General features: G+C 35.7%; 2 protein-coding genes across 2 annotated transcripts in view; both read left to right on the top strand.

The window, feature by feature from the left end:
• Agtr1 (angiotensin II receptor type 1) overlaps positions 1–14,052 on the top strand; it is a 31,732-nt gene extending 17,680 nt beyond the window's left edge. The window contains exon 2 of the mRNA XM_075950561.1: positions 12,059–14,052. Coding sequence (XP_075806676.1) covers positions 12,105–13,184 — 1,080 coding nt within the window. The 5' untranslated portion in view covers positions 12,059–12,104 and the 3' untranslated portion in view covers positions 13,185–14,052. The remainder of the gene's footprint in view (positions 1–12,058) is intronic.
• Positions 14,053–20,104: 6,052 nt separating this feature from the next.
• Positions 20,105–22,217, top strand: part of Cpb1 (carboxypeptidase B1) — a 29,061-nt gene continuing 26,948 nt past the window's right edge. Inside the window, exons 1-2 of the mRNA XM_075950802.1 lie at positions 20,105–20,200; positions 20,290–20,365. Of these exons, the coding sequence (XP_075806917.1) occupies positions 20,136–20,200; positions 20,290–20,365 (141 nt within the window). The 5' untranslated portion in view covers positions 20,105–20,135. The remainder of the gene's footprint in view (positions 20,201–20,289; positions 20,366–22,217) is intronic.

The following is a 22,217-nucleotide window of genomic DNA, read 5'->3' as shown; positions in this document are numbered from 1 at the left end:
AGAGGCTGGACACATGCTTTACATTGCTATAAATGGTATAAGAGGCCACACCCAAGTGGGCAGGTAACTTAAAGGCTTTATCTATAGCACCTCCTTTTGTTTAAATAAGAGAGTTTTAAGCCTACTAAAAAAATTATATGAAATAAAAACAAATATATCAAGCAAGAAACATGTGATAAATGTTTCAATAATTATCTTATCCTAATGAGTTTAAGTCTTGTATAGTAAATAACTTGGCCAAGTCAAGTGAGGAAAGTAACTACAACTATCTAGTCTTCAACATCATCAAAAATCTGAGAAGGGAAGTAATATTACTTGAGTAAGCAAGGAGTGCAATCAAGCAACTTCTAAATATGTACAACAAATGACAAAGACAATTGACTACCTGGACAATCACCCGAAGTCTCATTTGCAGTATTGAAGCAACCAACTTTGGCTAAGGCCTAATGTAACTGACAGACTTTTCAGAGGCAGAAAAATTTTCAAAACCATCTTACCCTGTCTTGGCAAGATTTGACAGTCTGTTTTCCTTGTGTCCTGATTATCTATTTCTGGATACCATGTACCTTGTCAGTGGTTGAGGCATGGACAGTTCCTTGCCCAAAGGCTAATTGTACCAAGAAGAAAACAAACTCTGACTGGAGTGTCTTTGGTGTTCAACATTTTCCCAGGAATAGATTGGTGCTGTCAGGAGCAATCGCGTATCATGTCAACAGAATCCTAAGTTATTTAAATGCCATATTCTACAAGTCTTTGAAGTGGTTGAAAATTACCTCTCTATAGAGAATATAAACTCTATGTATCTAAAGAACCTTATTAGTCTAAGTATGACAAACATAGATGATTGTTGATCTAAAATTCTTAATACTGATATAATTTAAAGACTAAGACTTCATATTAGAATATTAGACAATAATCAACTGTGCAACAAATGAGGACAATGACCTCAAAATGTAAACAATGTATAAGTATCTTGATCAGAGGTAGAAATGTACATTGCAATATGATAAATATATCCTAAAATTGTATCAATATAGAAAAATGTTTTAAGCAGAGGTAGAAGCGTGCATAAAATATGACAAAATAACTTTGCCTAGATATACAAATATTGTAAACAAAATAGGAACATATTCAATATAATCTAAGTTTGTATCAATATACAAGAATCCATACCAATGTACATTGCCTATAAATAATAGCTCATGGGTATTCAGTTTATTACTCACTATTATTATTTGTGTGAGTAAGCTCATACTAATCTATTATCCCATTTAATTCCCTCCTTTTTATTTCTAAGAGATCCCTGATCCTACATAATTTCCACCCCAATCCTGAACCCTACACTAATTATAATCAACCCCTAAATCATGTCCCTAACCCTGAGGACACACTTTGTTGGGAGAGGGCACATTGTTTTCTAGAATTACCTCCAGCTGTCATAGGGGCAGTTTTCTTTCTATGGGGTCCAGTGAAAGTAAAATGATGATTAAGTTAGAAGATTATTGTCTGGTATAATTGCAAATAGTCTCTGAGTATTTGGTAGGGTTTTTCTGAGGTTCTGATTTGAAGTTATGGCTAGAACATTGTAAAAGATGTGCATCATTTCAGCTAACCAAGTTGGAACCCACCTTGAGCAGCTGTACCCAAAACAGGTCTTATAGTAGAGCTATCAGCATCATGACATCATATCAACCAGGTGGAGTTGTTATTGTGGGGCCCCATCCTATTCCTGTAAACTTCAAAGATTACTGAAGGAAAATTAATTGTTCATTGTGGAAAACTTAAACATCATTTATATAGACATATACAGAAATACATATTCAATGAAAGTATGATAGAAACAAAAATAGGTATGAAGAAAGTAATTTTTTTCTAAATTCTTTTTCTGTCCCATATCATAGCTCCTGACATGAAGCAGAAACTCTGAATTTTTATTTTAACAGCATGCTTGGATTTGGAGAAGGACAGAGCCAGTGTCCAACTCCAAAATTGCTTTGATTTTTAAGTGAATCATGTTTAATATTCTTGCTTGTGTTTTTGAGATTCTTACCCTCAGATGACCTTTCCTAATAAGTCAAAATTCTCTTTGCTTGGTGCTCCTATATGGATAATTATATTTTCCACTTTAGAATAGCTAGATGTCCATGGTCTTTTGACTTTTTGAAGATGAGTATGTTCTGACAAGAACCCTGCCTAACACCTATGAGATTTCCTTACCGCCTGTATTATTGTCATTTCTCTTTCTCCAGAGCTTTGTCTTTTTCAAACAGAATCTTAATTAATTTTGATGGTACCATAGTTTTTGTTCTCCTGTGGCAACAAACCTCTTTCCCAATGTTGCACATCTCCTGGCTTCCATTGTGAGATTAACACAACCTTGAAATACACTGGCTGATTTAATCCAGCAGACTTTTATATTATCCAATGTCTCTTTACTGCTGGTCTCCCTTTCTCATTAGCATTAAGAAAATTCAAGGTCAATAAAACATTATGTAATTTATTTTTGGGGGTATTTTCCACCCCTTTCTGTTTGTTTAGCATATCCTTTATAGTTTGATTTGATCTTTCTATAACGGCCTGATCTGTAGGATTGTGTGGTATACCTGTAATATGCATAATATTATAATAAGCAAAAAACTGTTTCATTTTCTTAGGGATATATGCCAGGCAATTTTCTTTCTTTATTCATGCAGGTATACCCATGATGGCCATAACTTCTAATAAATGTGTGATTACTGAATCAGCTTTTTCTGAGGTGAAAGCAGTTGCCCACTGAAAACCTGAATAAGTGTCAATGGTTTACATATTTTAATTTCCCAAATTCTGCAAAGTGGAACACATCTATCTTCCAGATTTCATTCCTTTTGAGTACCCTTTGGGCTAGCCCCAGCAGGTAGCAGTGTTTGGTTTATAGAAAGACCGAGTAGGACCCCTCTTTATAATCTCCTTAGCTTGTTGCCATGTAATAGGAAACTTTTTTTTAAAACTTTGCATCCAATCAATAATTGATTAATTTCTACATTACTTAGCACTGGGGGATGTGGCAGCCCCATGTGGGATCAGCTGTGTGTTGTGCATATAGGACAAAGCCTATTCGTGGTTATGTCTTGCACTTGGATAAATAATAAAGTCAATTCTGTATCATCTGGAATAAATTCAGTGGTTTCAATATGCAGGACAACTCTTTCTGCATATAATGAATCAATCACTATATTAAGAGGTTCTTTGAAATCACTTAACACCATGAGAATAGCATGTAATTCTGCCTTCTGGGCAGAATTATAAGGGCTTTGTTCCACCTTACATAATTCTGCTGATATGTAACTTGCCTTCCCTGATTTATCTGCATCAGTGAAAAATGCACAGTTTCCAGTTACTGGAGCATCTCATAAAATTCAGGCAAGAATCCAAGAAGTTCTTTTTATAAGGTTAAGTCTATTGCTTTTGTGATAATTGCTATTTATTTCTCCCCCCAAAATAGCACAAGCTCTTTCCCAGGGTTCATTGTCTTGCATAACTTTTTTTTTATTTTATCAGTCGTAAAGGCATTATAATCTCTTCTGTGTCTATACCTGCTAATTGATGAATTCTCAATTTACCTTTTATAATTAATTCAGAGACTTCTTCTGCATAAGTTTTTAATTTTTACTTGGTTAATGTGGTAAAACAATCCATTCGAAGATAATATCATCCCAATGTATTAAAATTCCTGTAGAAGAAATTTTGTAGGGCAATATGACTAGAATATAATTAAGATTTGGGTCACCCTAACCACATGTGCCTCCCGTAATTTCTCCTCAACAGTTGTCAATTCCTTTTCTGCTTCAGCTGTTAATACTCTGGGACTATTCAAGTCTTTATCATCATCTGAGGTTTGTTTAAATGAATTATTAAATCAGGTGATATCCCAATATCTGGTCATAGACTGGAACTGTCACCTAAAAATCTTTAAAAGTCATTAAGAATCCATAATTGGTCTCTCCTAACTTGTGCCTTTTGTGTTCTAATTTTCTGTAAACCTATATATCCATTCATCCTCTGGTCCTCATTCTGCACATGTATGTGATCCCAAAGTCTGAAGTTTAAGTTTCTCCTTTAAAGACAACACCTCATCCTTAGACATTATTTGGATAGTGTGCAGATTGCCATCTAGGAGAGATATTCTATCTGCTAACTTATCATAACTTTTTAACAAGTTTTGATTATCAAATCCAACAGTATGAATTCTTTTAGATAATTTCTCAATATCCCTTAAACATGGATTCAATTTTGTCTGTCAAATTAACATTACTCTTTTCAATAGTATTTTTCCATGTGATTTTTGATTTTCAATGGTATTAATCCTGTCAACTAGCTATTCATTATTAGCCTGTAAAGACGGTATCATTTCTAACAGTTTCACATTCTTTCTTAAGGTTATAATATGAACTCAAAAACTGAGTCCCAATATCGATTAAATGGATGTATAACCATATAAGCCTTGCAGAATATAATCCATAGTATTAGCAAAAAGTTCATTAACAGTTTCAATATTAATGTAGTCTTCCCTATTGATTTATTAATTACCTGTTATGAGATCTGGTAAATTGTTTTAGGTGTAATAATCTTTATTGTCAAGCAGGTGTCATGGTTGCAGAGTCGCTACAAGCAGGAATGCAGCCGGTGACCACCAGAATGGTCCTGATCTGCTTTAGATTTCCACCTTGGTACTTGTTAAACCCTGAGAAATATGTTTTGATTGACAAATTAAAAGCATTTAAATCAATTTCACACACAGAGCAAGAAGCCCAGAACTCATGGGCAGGGAACACAAACTGGAAGCTGCACAAGAGATGCCATGCAGCAAGGAATGTGATAGTGGGGGTGGGGGACGTGCATGTGTTTGGGAAGTTTCCAAGTCGCCACATGCAGTTAGCAATGCTGTGGCAGGGGTTCTACAAAAGACCACTGGGGTAAAGCAAGCTAAGTGGGCAGGCTTGGAATACTTTCTGGGCTTTAGGCTGTCCACACAGTAGATGTGAAGTCTGAATCCACGTGGGGTGCCAGATGAAGAAGGATGCTTAAAGAAATCCCACACTATCTCAGAATTGAGAATAAAAGAGAGTTATTTATTTATGGGTAGACTCACAAGTCACAGTCCTCTGCTGGAACATAGAACAGCAACCGAATCCCACACCAGAAAAGTCATTGGATGTGTGCTTTACATTGGCATAAATAGTATAAGAGGCCACTCCCAAGTGGGCGGGTAACTTTTAGGCTACTGGTTATAGAAATTCCCACTTTCTCTTTAATGAGGGTTGGTGTAGCGGGATTTATGCTAAGGTCTTTTACCCATTCTGAACTCTCACTTCTCCTCACTGCTTAACATACAGACACTATTTTATGCCAAAAACAAAATAGTGTGACAGAGGAAAAGTTTCTTTAAGCACAATATTTAGACTTCATCACATATATTTGATTGCTGACATTATCTTTTTCTTTTTTAAATAAAAGATAAGCAAAATGCAACCAAAAATGTGGAATATGCTATGTGGTAGTGGTGCATCCCTTTAATATCAGCACTCTGGAGGAAGAGACAGATGGATCTTTGAGTTCAAGCCCAGTTTGGTCTACAAGAGCTAGTTCTAAGGAGGAAAAAAAAGGCTGTTACACAGAGAACCCTGTCTCGAGAAACAAGAAAAAGAAAAAGAAAAAAAGAAAGACAAAAGGAAAGAAAGGAAGGAAGGGAGGGAGGGAGGAAGGAAGGAAGGAAGAAAGGAAGAAAGAAAGAAAGAAAGAAAGAAAGAAAGAAAGAAAGAAAGAAAAGAAAAGAAAAGAAAAAAGGGGGAGTTGGATAATTGTGAGGAGGCACTTGAGACACGTTTTATTTTGACTATAGTTCAAAGTAACTAGGGTTTTCCAGATAAAGGGATTTATCTTATTTCTGAGAAACTAAGATATGGGATTAATATTTTACTATTATCAATATTTATATCCCAGATTGAAAGTCACTCCTGCATTTCCTTCCGTAGAGTCTGAGCCAATGAGATAGTTTAGTGGATAAAGCTCTTGGCACCAAGCCCAATGATCCAAGTTAGATCATCAGGATTTACATAGAATGGAGTTTCTTAGGTTGTTCTCTGACCTCCACTTGCATGCTATGCATGTACACGCACATGCACACATAAACACACACACAAATGCAAAGCTTGAAGCATTCAGATAGGTATTCTTAATACATAGTCAGTATGCTTGAGGTCTCTCTCTCTCTCTCTCTCTCTCTCACACACACACACACACACACACACACATACACACACACATGCACACCCATAAAGCTTGAAGCTTTCAGACATACACAGTCAGCATGCTTAGGAAAATAATGAAGGCACAGCAGCATTATTTTGCTTTTCTTTTTTCATTTTTGCTTTTGTTTGAGACAAGGTTTCTCTGTAGCTTTGGAGCCTGTCCTGGAACTAACCCTTGTAGACCATGCTGGCCTCAAACTAAGAGATCTGCCAGCCTCTGCTCCTAAGTGCTGGGGTTAAAGGCATGTGCCACCACCACACAGGCTTGTTTTCTTTTTTAAATAAACTAATAGAGACAAAAATTTAGTGCCAACTTCTATGAGTTAGTGAACTCACAAAGAATAATTACTGTCGGTTGTTCCTTGAAATGTTGTTGGAGAAGACGGACACATAGAAACAGAAAGGGCTGCTTTCTAATGTCTGATTTGTAAAACAGACACAGGACAGAAACTGGGTTTTGAATAGGATGGTTTATTGAACTGTCTAAACTGCAAATTACTTGTAAACAGCTATATTTCTCTTATATATGAGCTATTCCAAAAGAAGAAGAATTGAAAATCCAACTGTTGGATCTTTAACCTCAATCATTATTAGCATAGGGAACTATGGAGTATGTTTTCTCTTTAGAATGTAAACTCAATAAAAATAAAGCAGCACACTATTTAGACAGGTGTTGGATTCCTAAAAATTTAAAGTATTAACAGTCTGATCAGAAGTATTAGAGACTTTTTTATATTAAAATAAAAGAATATTCTTTTGTCTTCTGCTTGCTTCAGAGAAGCAAGGAAAATGTGAAGAAATACAAATACATACAAGAACAAGCAGACTGAAGGTCCCCTCTGACTCATAGCAAATTTGTTCAGCTGCTTCCAATTACATTTTACCCATACTCCTTGAAAAACAGCTTGGAGTTTTTAAACCTTTTACAGGAAACATGAGAAATTTACCACTGATAAACCTGTTTTGTGTTCTCTCATGTTTCCTTACTGATAGGTGTTCTGAGTCAATTCTTGCCTTGCATTAAAAAAAAACAGTATATAGTTTCAAGTAAAATATTTATTAAACACCATTTGAAATTAATGCCCAGAACTTTCACACAATCTCATTTAATTGTATGTTTTGTGTTCAGAGAGGATCATTTTCTGTCTTACAGATGATGAGATGAAGGCTAACATCCAGAGAAATTGTATGACATAACCAGAGTCTCACTGTTCTTGAAGGGACAAAGGTTGATCTATTTCTGGTCCAAACCCTTCTTCCCCAGACTACTGAAAAATGGCATATAAAATTCCTGTATACATCAAAGGCAATAACATGACCTAAAATTAAACAGGCTTTCCTTTGACTCTTTAATCCTTATTGAAAAATTTAGCTGCCACATAAATCCAAAAATTATACATATGACTGTATCCATGGTGCCATAGTATTTCAATATGTGTACCCATTGTGTAATGATTAAATGGGGTTAAATGTTTCTCTCTCCTCAAATATTTTTCATTCTCATTTCTGTATGAGAAAAATTTGCAGAGTCCTTTCTTCCAGCTTCATGAGATGTACCATACTCAATCATCATCCAAGTGACCCTACTTCTGCCTGACTGTCCCTTAATACACAGTTGGTTATTACTATTGTCAGCATTCTTAATTTTCAGAAACCAGCTCAGAGGGTGAGAACAGAAATGTAACTGTTTTCTGTGTCTTACAGTTTTCATTTTCTTAATAATGTCTTTCCTCCTTGAGATTCTTGCCCAAATAGCTTTCTTTTTGCTTCAAAGTAAAAAGAGCCCAACACTGCTCTAGGTACCTATCACACGAGTTCCGTATAAACCGTTGTTCTGTGGCATGGTTAACAGGTTTTTATTGTGGATAATGAAAGAGATAATAACCAGAGGTATATAAGAGAGTCTAGAGCAGAGAGAGACAGAGAAACAGAGAGACAGAGAGAGACTGAACATGGCCAAGCAGACTGGACCTGGTCATGAAAGAAGCAGGAGAAAAGCAGAAATAGTGATAAAGAATAATAGAGAAATGAGGGAGAGACAAAAAGAGGGAAGAGATAGAGAAAACAAGAAAGAGAAGGGTAGACAAAAAAAAGAGTGTAGAAGGGAGACAGAGAGCATATCTAAAATAGCAGGGTTTTAAGGTTATGAGTAGCTAAGGAAAACCCATGAGCTGGACAGAGTTTAAGGTAGGGGAGGAGAAGAGAATGGCTAGGATCCTCGTATGGCCTTTGGAATGTGTAATGGATTCTTGAAGTATCTTGAAGGAGCCTGAAGGCCATCATGCACTTTGGTACATTAATAGTACCACAGAAAGTCATTTGTCCCTCCTCTCTTTTGAAATTTTAGAAACAGTTTCCCTTAGACCTGACAGTTTGATTTTTCATTCATCTTAAAACTCAATGTTACCCTAGGAAGGCTTATCAAAATAATATGAATGCAGAGCAGAGAACCTCATTGCACCCTCCCATTCAGAAAGACAGTGCATATTTGGAACAACATTTTGAAGAAGTTATTCAGCATCTGTAAATTCACAGCAGCCAATTCCCATAGATGTGTTGTAGGCATCCATAAAGAGGAAAAAGTACAAGCTGGAGCTTCATCTCTACTACCTTTTGACTGGCCAGATTGCTACTTTTAAGTTATTACTATTCTCTTTTTTCCATACCTTCTATAATATAAATGCTTTCTCTAAGTTCCTCTCCCCCGGCGTGACCTACATTTTTCACCAACCTGGGTCAACTATGAACAGAGAACTTCTCACATGACCTGGAACACAATGAAGATGATTGGATCTCGAGGGATTGTTTCCCCTGCTAGAAGTGAGCACTGTAAAGGAAGAAGACTCTGCTGTGCCATTTGCATACTCGACAAGATATGTGAACATAGCTAGTGTTGGGGAGTGTGGTAGATAAGTGAGAGCTTGCAGAATATATCTATTCATATTTATGACCCTTTTTTCTTGTCCCCTAAAGTTCTTCTCTCCTTGTATTCTAGCCTCAAGTATGAGAGATGTGTTTTCTTTGTTAGGTAATAAGTCTTAGTCATTATTCAAATACTCGTGGACATGTTCTGATTAGTATATTTTGTCCTGTTTCTAGAGTCTTTCAAGTAATACACTCATTAATTAATCAAGACCTCAATAAAATTTCCAAGGATGTTCTCTGTTTTAGTCAAAGTTTCTATTGCTGAGATGAAATATCATGGCCAAAGCAGCTTGTGAGAAAGGGTTCATTTCATCTTACAGCTTGTAGCCCATGTTCCAGGGGAAGTCAGAGCAGGAATCTGAAGGCAGGAACTGATTTATAGGTATTAGAGGGGTACTGCTTACCAGTTTGACCACCCACAGGTTGTTTAACCTTACAGAGCCCAGGGCCATCACCCACAATGAGCCACATCAATCACTAATTAAGAAAAATGCCCTACAGACTTGCCTACAGGCCAATCTTTTAGAGACATTTTCTCACTTGTAGTTCCTTCATCTCAGATAACCCAATGTAAATCAACTGAAGTGCAGGAGAAACAGCTCGTAAATTGGGATTCCAAATTCATTTTAATAAATTTGTCCTTTTAAGTGCAGATGTTTTCCCTTTATGTTCTAAACTGAGTAATCTCAGACTAGTCAGTACAATTTTACTTACTCCAAACAAAATTAATGGAACCAACTGATTTATGTGAGTCAAAGCAGGGTCAAGAGGGTAAAGAGGGAGGAGGGGAGAATTTTTTTCTTGTTCTAGAAGCTAAGGGCACCCAAGGGATTGTCATACTTTACAGGAATGTCTTTCTATTTTTTGTTGTTCTTATCCTCAAGCCAAACCAAATATTCCAACTCTTGGTATAGAATTCACTTTGGCCTCTTTCATTTTTAAAACATTTTTTAACTTTGACATTTCTAAATATTTTCTTGAACAAAATCCAGCTACTTTGAACTACATCTGAGAGTAATAACCAATAAGTAAATTAATCCCTACTAAGGTATGAATGACTACTAGCCCATAAAAGTTTTATGATATACTTGACTTTCATAGAGAATATTTATCTAATGAAATTATACATTTAGATTGGCATAAGGTCCAGAACAATAATGAGAGCAAAGCAAAGGGAATTCCTCCTAACTCAGAAATAATTATGCTTATTTCCCTCAGAGTCATGGGTTCTGTCAAATATTTTTTCCTTACAACTTGTACTGTTTTGTAAACCACACATCTATGGCTTTTCTGCCCATTGTTTTCATTTTCCTGTCAATATTGTCAAGTTGACACTGTATTTTTTCTATGAGATTTCATGAGCAAGAGCATAAATGATAGCTGATGAAGCCTATAAAAGGTGTGAACACTCAGAATATCTCAACCACTTGACATTTGCTCATGCATTGTCTAATAACCCAACCTTCATTAGCCAAGTAGGGAGAATATTCCAAGATCCTCAAAGTGTCAAAACACATGTCCAAAGTTCCAAGACCACTTGGAGAAGTTGAGAAGACATCACAGAAAATATGACACATGGAGTAGGATATGCTTATATGTAACTGATAAAATCAGTTAAAGGAGGAAGAGGTTCAAATTATATAAAGCTGAATGCAAAGGGAAAGATAATGGGAGTGGAACTAGACCCATAAAGAGAGACAATAGCTTTAACTACCAGAAATATAAAAAGATCTCTTTTCCTCTAGACTATTATCCCCTCAAATCCAGCAACTGAAGTTTTCTGCTTTGTACTTTGATAGACAAAAATGCAGATGCCAAACACATCTATAATGGGAAGAACAATAGAGTTATATCCCCATTCTTTTTCTTCCGCGGGGTACACTGTCATATCACAATGCACTGCCAAATGCTTGTAGCAATCTGATTATGCCATCGTGACAGAACCTGTGTAATTAACACCATTGCCTGCCAGGTTACCCTTACCTCAGAGAACTCCTGTTCCACACCTTGCTATGCTACTCTTATAGAGTATCAATGTTCCTGGTGCATTTACATAAAACAGAATGTATGGAATTTTAAAATCACATAAGTAAACAGCTTGAATTTTGATCATGTGAAATGTTGGGAAAATATCCACAAAAGTCTCTTGGAACTCCTTCCCAAGCATCTAAACATCTGATTACAATAAACAACTGTCCTCCAATTCTTACTAGAGATATGTCTTGGAAATAATTCTAGCCTAACCTGTTCATTTGACACTCTTACTACCCAAATAGCAAATTAAATAAATAGTTAACTTCAGCATGAAGTCCAGAAAAAGACACTAGGAATGAAAGTCCAAAAAAGTCTTTTGGTAGATTGAGTTAGGAATTTAAAAAATAAATAGTTTCATCCTAAAGCAGCCTGGAAAACCATGGAAGGAATTCTATTTCCCAAAACACTGAACCCTTCTTACTACCTCTTTTAAATCTATTCCTACAGTGACCAACAGCAGCTGACTACATAAGGAAGAATGCCAAACAAAGATTGAGAGATGAAATAAATTGGTTAAAGAGTAAGATATGTATGCACCACACTCTTAAGGTAAAAGATCTGTTAATCAGACCTGCTCAGCCCAGTAACAGCTCTCAAGTCATTCAGAATAGTTAATTTAGTTTGGTAGTTATTTCCAATGCTTAGATTGTTATAAGGCAACTTGGAAACTAAAATTTACCAACCTACAGAGATTTATGATCTAATATTTTTTCAAAGACTAAAGGTGAATTACTGAAGTTGTGATTGATAATTAACATTATTTTTTACAACAGAAACTTCAATTTTTAAAAATAAATCTTTGCTTTCTCCAGGTGTGTCTTGAATAGTGTCTGAGAACAACTCACCCCAAAGAGCAACATGACCCTTAACTCCTCTAATGAAGATGGAATTAAAAGAATCCAAGATGATTGTCCCAAGGCTGGCAGGCACAACTACATTTTCGTCATGATCCCTACTCTCTACAGCATAATCTTCGTGGTGGGAATATTTGGAAACAGCTTGGTGGTGATTGTCATTTACTTTTACATGAAGCTGAAGAATGTGGCCAGTGTTTTTCTTCTGAATCTTGCCCTGGCTGATTTATGCTTTTTATTGACTTTGCCACTGTGGGCTGTCTATACCGCTATGGAATATCGCTGGCCCTTTGGCAATCACCTATGTAAGATCGCTTCAGCCAGTGTCAGTTTCAACCTCTACGCCAGTGTGTTCCTGCTCACCTGTCTCAGCATTGATCGCTACCTGGCCATTGTCCACCCAATGAAGTCTCGCCTCCGCCGCACAATGCTGTTGGCCAAAGTTACCTGCATCATCATCTGGCTTCTGGCTGGCTTGGCGAGTTTGCCGGTAGTCATTCACCGAAATGTATTTTTCATTGAGAACACCAATATCACAGTTTGTGCTTTCCATTATGAATCTCAGAACTCAACACTCCCCATTGGGCTGGGACTGACCAAGAACATTCTGGGCTTCCTGTTCCCTTTTCTGATCATTCTCACCAGCTACACTCTAATTTGGAAAGCCCTAAAGAAGGCTTACGACATTCAGAAGAACAAGCAGAGAAATGACGACATCTTTAGGATAATTATGGCAATCGTGCTTTTCTTTTTCTTTTCCTGGGTTCCCCACCAAATATTCACTTTTCTGGATGTGCTCATTCAGCTGGGCGTCATCCGCAACTGTAAAATCGCTGACATCGTGGATACTGCCATGCCTATCACCATCTGCATAGCTTATTTTAACAACTGCCTGAATCCTTTGTTTTATGGCTTTCTGGGGAAAAAATTTAAAAACTATTTCCTCCAGCTTCTGAAATATATTCCCCCAAAGGCCAAGTCCCAGTCAAGCCTGTCGACAAAAGTGAGCACTCTTTCCTACCGCCCTTCAGATAACATGAGCTCATCAGTCAAGAAGCCTGCATCTTGTTTTGAGGTGGAGTGAGGGGTTCAAAGCTTGCTAGTGAAGTGATCCCCTGAGAGAAGTCAGAGCAGCATTTGGTTAGACAGCTCACTACAAAAGGAATCTCCAGCCCTTTCAACATTAAGGCAGATAAGTCCAGATTTGGTGGACTGTACATGTTCTCTGAATTGCTAAACAAAAGCTTTCTTTCCCTTTAAGACAAATAGGAGCAAAACTACTGTTCACCACCTTTCTCATCGATGGGATAATAACTGCTCTAAGGACATTTCAGAAACTAAGTGACTATTGATTTTGAAAAAATATGTGTTGGCAGAAAAGCAATGTTTCCTGTCTCCCCTCATTCTGTTACTTTTGTATTTCCACATAAAAGTATTTAGAATGTGTTAAATCTGTAGATAGGCAAAAAGGAGATGAGAGGTCAGTAGTTCCAAAAGACAGAAAAACTTTCCAGCTATCTAGCTACTAAAGACTATGACATCATTGTTCCTAAGATTTGCTAGGCCATAGTCATCAAGTTTCAAAACATTTTGTGGAGTTCAACTAGTAGTTTGAGAATCCATACTGCCCAAACAGTGTCCACAAAACAGCTTACCTATATAATGAAAACAGCTTACCTATATAATGTTGTTATAACAGTCATACACCAAAGTTGAACCATGTGTAATTCTGTCTCCGGGGTTTGTGTTCCCTAGGCAGACCAGTTTTATTTCACATCTGAGAATTGTATAGTCCTTGTTAAGCAGATTTGTCATAAAATATGTCTTACTGTTCTAAAAATGTACATATTCTATGTGTATATGTAAAACTATATTTCTAAGCTGTTGTTTGATTAAAATCTAGTAAATATACTTATTTTGAAATAAATTTATCATAATGTATTTAATCTTCACTACTTAAAATATACATTTATTTATTTTTAATTAAATCATGAGTAAATATGAATATTATTTTAAGTTTGATTTAATTATAACTACATATTATATAAATATGTGTAGTTATGAATTTTAAACATTTTTATCACATTTATTTATTGTAGGGCACATACCCACCACAGCACACATATGGACTTCAGGGGATAACTTGAGGAAATCAGTTTTGTCTGTCTGCATGTGGGTTCCCTGGATTCAGCTTAAATCATTAGTGTTAGAGACAAGAACTTTTAACCACTGAGCCATTTCAGTAGACACTATATATTTTTAAATATCACTTTTAAAAAGATCTAGAAGAAAACACTTTATTATAATCAATAACATGAAATGAACACATCCTTTGGAAATTTTCAAAATTATTCTGTATAACAGAATACTTTATGTTCTTTATAATATAAAATAATACATTATTTTACCTATAATTTTTAATATTGGAATTTGACTCATTTGTACATGAACACTGTAAGAAATTTAGGAGACATATAAAAATTATAAAATAAAAGTCTTATTCAGTGCTCCAATGCAAACAAAAAATTGAATATGTTAATATTTCAATTCTATTACTTCTGATATTCTATGCTCAGGTACATACATATATTTTTACACTGAATCATAATAAGCATAGATCTTTATGTATTTCACTCAGGATTATAGCACAGTAATATATTTTTCTCAATCATTGCATATTTGATTGTTATCAAATAAAGACATACTTTCATGTTGTGAGTTAATCACCAAATTGAAACCTTTTTTCAGCATTTTAAGTTTAAATAATATGAACTTTCAAGAACATGGATATGCCATATTTCTCATCCTCTTGTGCAAATGAGTATAAAGAATATCTAGTTGTAGACATTACTCAGTGTCTTCTTCTTGTGGAAACTCCCTCAGCCAATAGCCTTTAAGATTCCAGCCTACTTTGAGTGTGGTCTCGTGTACTATAAAGGCAGACAAAAAGTGTGTGCAGGTATCTTGACTACTGGATTCAGTTTTAGTTCCTGTGCATGCAGAAGGCTGCAAATGGCTACCCTTTCTGTAAGTTCATTCTCAAATATAAACCTTTGTTATACTCCATTCTAGGCTATTGTGGAACTCTTCTGGAGGACATCAAATTGGAGCCCATAGGGCCAGATTCCACATCATTGCTGGGCCCTGCCTAGAACTCCACAACCACTCCCCCAACCATCTACGGCCTATTCCACTCCATACAGCTGAACTACCCGTCTGGTGCACAGCACCAGATTTTTCTGGCCAGTCGCGTGGTGACTTAACATTTCCCAATGACCACGCCCCCATGTGCCTTGGTTCTGCCTACTATGCCACTGACTTACTGCAGCACACAGTTTTTTGCCGACACTCCTCCACAGGCTTCTCTGGCTTCGACCAGGCCTACTCTGATCAGTCGTAGCTCTGACTGCAGGGGCAGTGGCTGCTCTGGCTTGTGTTCCCAGTTCAGATCTGTGCTATTGACCGGGTGAGTCAATAACCCCATGACTCGTTATTGCCTGCAAGCTCTGTGTTCCTTGATATTTAGCCCAACTCAAACCTTCTCCATATAAGGATGTGCTGTTCTTAAGTAATTAACTTTGTTAGTAATTAAGTCTTAGGTAACTCAGGTAACTGATCTCAGACCTGCCTTACTTCAAGAATCAGGAAGAAGAATTGAATCATATCCTAAGGTAATGCAAAGCCCAAGATAACCCTTTAGTGACTTTTTCAAAGGTTATCTAAAACTGTACAAATGGGGGTAGCAGATCAAAGAGCTAGATAAGTACTTATTGAATCTCTTCCTTTTGAAAATGCCAACTTAGAGTGGAAAAAGATACTTGGGCCTTTAAAGGTCAGATCAGCAGCAATGGATGAATGGATCCTACACAGTAAATGTTGAATCATTTGACTATAATATTGAGGTGTGGGTACAAGAAACAAATTCCAAATGTATAAAGCGATATCAAAATACCAAATGTTTGAACTGTGGTAGAATAGGATATCTGAAAATGGATTGTAGACAAGTCATTCTCATAACTAATGTTTCTTCTGGGTATGACAAAAACAGATGGTCTCAAACTTCTGAATAATGTAGAAGATGCAGCAAAGGCCAACATTGGACCAATGAATGTAGATAAATAAGAGACAAACAATACAACCTGTTACCATTGGGAAATTCCTTGGGGGAACATCTCACAGACCCCCAAGTCAAACATGGTCCAGTAATTTCCAGTCACTGTGAAGGACACATCACTCTAGGAAAATGAAATTATCCAGTGCCTGTGTTAAAACAACAACACTGTTCTAGATGATAAAATAAACAAGGAGGATGAATCAAAAACTTCAATAGAAAATAGAAAACTTATATTTGAAAGACTTTTATAAATATTCAAAGATCAAAGCTGAGAGTATGAATAAACAAAAATGTAATTGAAGAATTACTGGACACAGGTACAGATGTGACTATTATTACTCTATAATAGTGGCATCTAAATTGGCATCTTCAGGAGACAAATGTTCAATTCCTAGTAATTAGAACCCTATCTCAAGTAAAACAATGCATGAGATAGGTTGACTGCATAGGATCAGAAGGACAAATAAGAAGGCTGAGGCCATATGTGGCTAATATACCAGTGAAACTATGAGGTTATGATCTGTTGCAGCAATGAAGTACCCAGATTAACATTTCTGCAGTCTGAGAAATAGATCATAAACCAGCTCATGTTTCTGGGAAGAATATAATAAGGTACTATTAAAAAAAACAGCCACCAACCATTCAGGCTGTTCAAAAACACAAAACAGCTAGCAAACCTTTTGAGGTACCAATGGTCCTAACTTTAAACTGGTTAACTAAGGAATCAACATGGAGTAATTAATGGCCTTTAACAGAGGAGAAACTGTAGGCTTTAGAACAGCTGGTACAGGAGCAAATAGATGCTCAGAATATTGAATAATCAACCAGCCCTTGGAATTCTCCTGTATTTGTTGTTAAAAAGAAATCTGGAAAATGGAGGATAGTAACAGATCTAAGAGCTGTTAATAAGGTGATTCAGCCAATGGACTCTCTATAATCTGGAATTCTTTTGCTTTCTTATTGCTTAAATGATGGACTCTTATAGTTATTGATTTAAAAGATTGCTTCTTCATTACATATTTACATGAAAAACACAAAAAAATTGCCTTCATAGTGCCTAATTATAGTAATTATCAGCCTGCTAAAAATATCAATGGAAGATTCACCTATATGGAATTTAAATAGCCCCATCGTGTGCCAATATTTTATTGTAAATTAGACATTAGAAATGATACATAAGCTGTTTCTTAAATCTATAGACTACCATCATATGGATATCATTTTGCTATCTGATTCAAATGTAGTTATTTAGAAAGAATGTTCAATAAAAGAAAGAAGAAAGAATGAAAGAAAGAAAGACAGAGAGAGAGAGAGAAGAAAAAATGTTTGAAGAAGTAAAAAAGTTTCACTTTGTTGGAGATTACAAATTTCTCCTGAAAAAATACAAAGAGGAGATTCTATCAATTATCTAGTTTATAAAATAGGTTTACAGAAAATTAGAACATAAAAAGCACAAATTAGGAGAGATAGCTTGCGGACTCTTAAGGACTTTCAAAGATTACTAGGAGACATTTCCAGTCTATGGTCCACTTCTGAGATAACAACATATCTAATAATTCATATAAACAAAACGTTAAATGAGAACAAACACTTGACGAGTTCCAGGGAATTAACAGTAAAGCTGAGAAAGACTCAACTTTTATTGAAGGAAAATTGCAGGAGAAACATGTGGCTCATGTGGGTCTGAATCTTAAGGGCATTCTGGTCATATTACCCTTCAAATATTTCCCTACATAAATTTTGATGCAGAGGAAAGATTATCTTAGGATGGATCATTTTGCCATATAAACCAAGTAAAAAATTAAAATCTTATTTGGAAAAAGTATCTGAATTAAATATGAAATAAAAAGGAAAATTAAGACTTTGTCAATTATCAGAAATAGACCCAGCAGAGATTATAGTACCTTATACTATAATAAAATTTAAAAATTATGGGAAGACAATGAACCCTCGTGAAGAGGTTGAGTTGTGGGAGACCCCTCTGTGTGCCGTGATTACCATTAATGAATAAAGAAAACTGCCATGAGATGTTGATAGGACGGATAGGCCAGTTGATGTTGCTAGATAGGTGGGGAAGACAGAACTGAATGCTGGGAGAAAGAAGGGCAGAGTCACTAGTAACCAAGACACTGCAGTAGTATCTTACATTAGACCAAAAGGTTCATGGAAAATAACTGGAAGTTCAGAAATGGCCTCATGGCATGCATGGCGAATACATTTTGACAAAGAATCAAAGTAATTCATCAATAAAAGAAAATTGGATCTACTGTATACCCAAATATTTAAAAATTAGTTAACACTATACGAAAAAAAAAACCTAAAATGGCAAAGCTTCTGTAAGAGAACAGGGGAATGTATTTGAGATCCTAGCATAGGCAATAATCTCTTTCAGGAAAAGATAAACAGACTCTAATTATAAAAATTGGAAACAAATGAAACTTTAAGAAAACATAAATTTTTTATATATCTAAAGAAAACATTAAAACATGTAAACCCTGTTCCAGCAAGAAATGTTTGCAACATAGATTTCCAACAACAAACCTGTGTTCAGGGCCCATTAGATGACTCAGAAGATAAAAATCACCTGCTGCTATAGCTTAATGACCGGTCTTTAATCCTCCTAACCCACAGTGGAAGGAGAGGAAAGACTCCTGAAAGTTATCCTCTGACCTCATATACATTACATCATGCAAATATATGTGCATACATATATACAAATAAAAATTTAAAAATGTTTTAAGCTATATAAAGAAATCCTACACACAACACAGCTATATAAATAAGTCCTACACAAACAAACACATACACACACACAGCTGTATGTGCACACTCACAAATAAAAAATTTTTTAAAGTACATATATTCAAAATTTATAAAGAAGTCCTGACAAAAAAATGAAGATAAAAAAGTAAGCAATGGATTTCTTTTCAAAAGACGTCAGTAGATACTTCACAAAACTAGATTCATAAATTATCATTAAACACATGAAAGGGTCTTGAGCATTTTCAGTTTTGGGGAGGATGCAACCTACAATCATTTTGAAGTCACTTCACAGTTACTAGAATTAGCAGAATGAAAGATGACAAATGTAGAGAATTTAAAGCAACTAGCCAAAGCTTAAAGTCATGTAAACACTATGGAAAATGCTTGGTAGGATCATGGTAAGCCTGCATCCAAATTATTATTCATCAATTTCACCCAAATGGAAGTATGTCAACAAAAAGACTTGTGCAAAATGTTTGTTCAAGTGTTATTTATAGTAGCACAAAGTTACAAATGATAAAAGCAACTAGAAAAATTGGAATACGCTCACAGTGAAATGGTGATTATGTGTAGAAAGACATTAATATTAAAAGATGATTAATCTAAAAAACAAAAGAAGTTGTTATACAAAAATGCACATGGTAAATACAATCTCATTTACATGAAGTTTGAATAGACAAAATTAATATATAGTTAAAACTTCAATAGTAATTTCTTTTGAAGTTTTAAAATATATAAGACAAGGTGCTAATGGAATTCCTTAAGCTAGAAAATGTCTTCTGCCTTTGGGGGATTACATATTTGCCAAAGCCAATTAAACATACTTTAATTTACCTGATTTACTGTATGTAGATCTCATTTCAAAATGAAAATTAAAAGACTATAACATAGATTTTATTTAATCCTTCCCAATGGTTCTAGGTTTAACATGCAAACTAGTTCCGTGCAAACTGGAACGTGAGATGATTTGCTCTTTCTACAGGTGTTGAGAAAGATAACTTCTTGGACTTTATATGCCTACCAAAGTAACTGTGCCAGGAAAATTACTAATCAGGATCTGATAGTGCCCCCCTCCCTTTTAACTTGGAGAACAGAAAGAACGCTCTGGATTATAAAAGCAGGTGGGATCCTGCTGCGGAGCTGTCTTAATCAGATACAATGTTGCTGCTACTGGTTCTGGTGAGTGCGGCCCTGGCTCAGGCTTCTCCGGAGGACTTTGATGGGTAAGCTCATCCTTCCTTACCAAGAAAGTTTGATAATTTCAGACACATTGCTGAAATTTACGTTTCTATTCATTATTTTCACCATTTAGCAATCGGGTGTTCCGTGTCAGTGTACCTGATGAAGATCATATCAATTTAATTCAGGAGCTGGCCAACATCAAGCAGGTAAAGTAACAGTTCTCTGCTTTACACTAACTTTAAAGCCTGATTTACTCTGATTCTACCAAAGAGAAATGACAGGAATTTTAGATACAAGACATAAAACTTGGAAAGTACTTAATGTCACAATGCTTTCTTTTGCTGCTTAAATTAGATTGTAGCAAGCCCTGATGTGTAATAAATCCATGCAACCTTTTAGAAGAGCTGGCAATGCCAGCTTGATAAGTGGGATCTGTCCTGAAGGTCATAGAACATCTAACATGCAAGTCACTTCCCTTCCAAGACAAAGGAGAAAAATGACCAATTTGGAAATGACTGGAAAACCAGGCTTTTTTCCAACTTCAAATTCATTTCCGTAAACTGTGTGTCATATTTCCCTTTGATTTTTCTCTCATTTCTAATTACAGAACTTGAGTTTCTCTGACCTTGACTGTAATGGCCTTAATTGAGAGAGAAAAAGAAGATAAAACTCACAAGTGATTTCCATAATAATCTTTTGCTTTAAAAAAATAAAATCATGCTACTCAAAATATATCCATGAGGTTAGAATTTACATTTTTTCTTCTGTGTATAGTGTGACAGCAATCTACTTCTGAGTACAAGTAGTATCATCTGGGTCAATGTTATTTATTCTTGGGTATATGAGGCTAAACAATCTCCTAGCTCTTAGATGTCAGTCTGCCTATCCATCCACCTATCCACACTTGTATCTATCTGTTCATCCATCCATCCATCTATTTATTTATCTATCATCTAAGTGTATCATTTCTGTTTTCACTTTTAAGGTAGATGTAGAGAAATGATGTAAAAGGAAAAAGGTGACATAAGCATAAAATGTGAAGTTTGAGTTCAAAGAGAACATAAAGTCATCTACTCTAGCCTTTCTTTCAAATCTAGAATTTTCTGCTAGGAAGTAACATCCCTACTTGCTAACGTTGATTAGTAATTGCTTCTAGGGACAGTAGGAACATTTTACAAACCACCCTGCTGGTTTTCTGTAATATAACAAGATGGAGGTGCTTTCCTTTTAACTTGGACTCGTTAGAAGCAACTGAGTCAGATACCAGTTAGCTCTAAGGTTTTTCTTCTTTGCTTTTCTATCATCTCTCCTTTTATTAGCTTACAGAATCTGGAGCATTTGGGTCACCTCTGGAGACAGTTAAATCTTCCTATTTTATTTTGAAAGTTTATCTTTCATAATTGGCAGTGGGCCTCCAGGAGCACCTTGATGGATATATATATTTCAGGACTATCACTTGCCTTCATTGGATAACAGACATTTATTACTCTGGTCTAACATACTTTTTCAAACCTCAGCGATACTAGAGCACATTCTACTTATACTAAACTTGGGTCAAATATGAATCATTTTTTTGTCACACAAATTACCCTCAAGCAAGTAGTCCTCTCTTTTCAGTGCTCACCTTAATATAAATTTGGGATTTTAAACTTGCCTTGCAACATTTACATTTATAGTCTGTTTCCAAACATACTGAAATTCTTTTAAGAAGAGTAGATCCTCTAGGACTGGAGTTACAGATGGTTGTGAATCACCATGTGGGTACTCAAAATCAGATCCGGGTTGTCTGGAAGAGCATCCAGTTCTCTTCACCTCTGAGCCACCTCTTCAGTGCCCCGAGCATGTCTTCTTGATTTATGCTTTTTATGGGTGAAGAAAATGTTGAGTAAGTAAGGGGTCCACACAAAGAGACCTTCATTATAGTTCATTTAGTTAATACATTTTTATCATCAGTCTCCAATGTACCATGTAGGGCATTTAAAATGAAAATGATTCACCAGCTTGCTCTCCTTAGGATAAGTATGCTCAACTACCTTATATAAGCTTTGTATTATCTAG

This window comes from Microtus pennsylvanicus, chromosome 16 (genome assembly GCF_037038515.1).
Source record: "Microtus pennsylvanicus isolate mMicPen1 chromosome 16, mMicPen1.hap1, whole genome shotgun sequence".
Taxonomy (NCBI): Eukaryota; Metazoa; Chordata; class Mammalia; order Rodentia; family Cricetidae; genus Microtus; species Microtus pennsylvanicus.
Note: the sequence above shows the minus strand (reverse complement) of the source record. Positions and strands in the feature narration are given on the sequence as shown.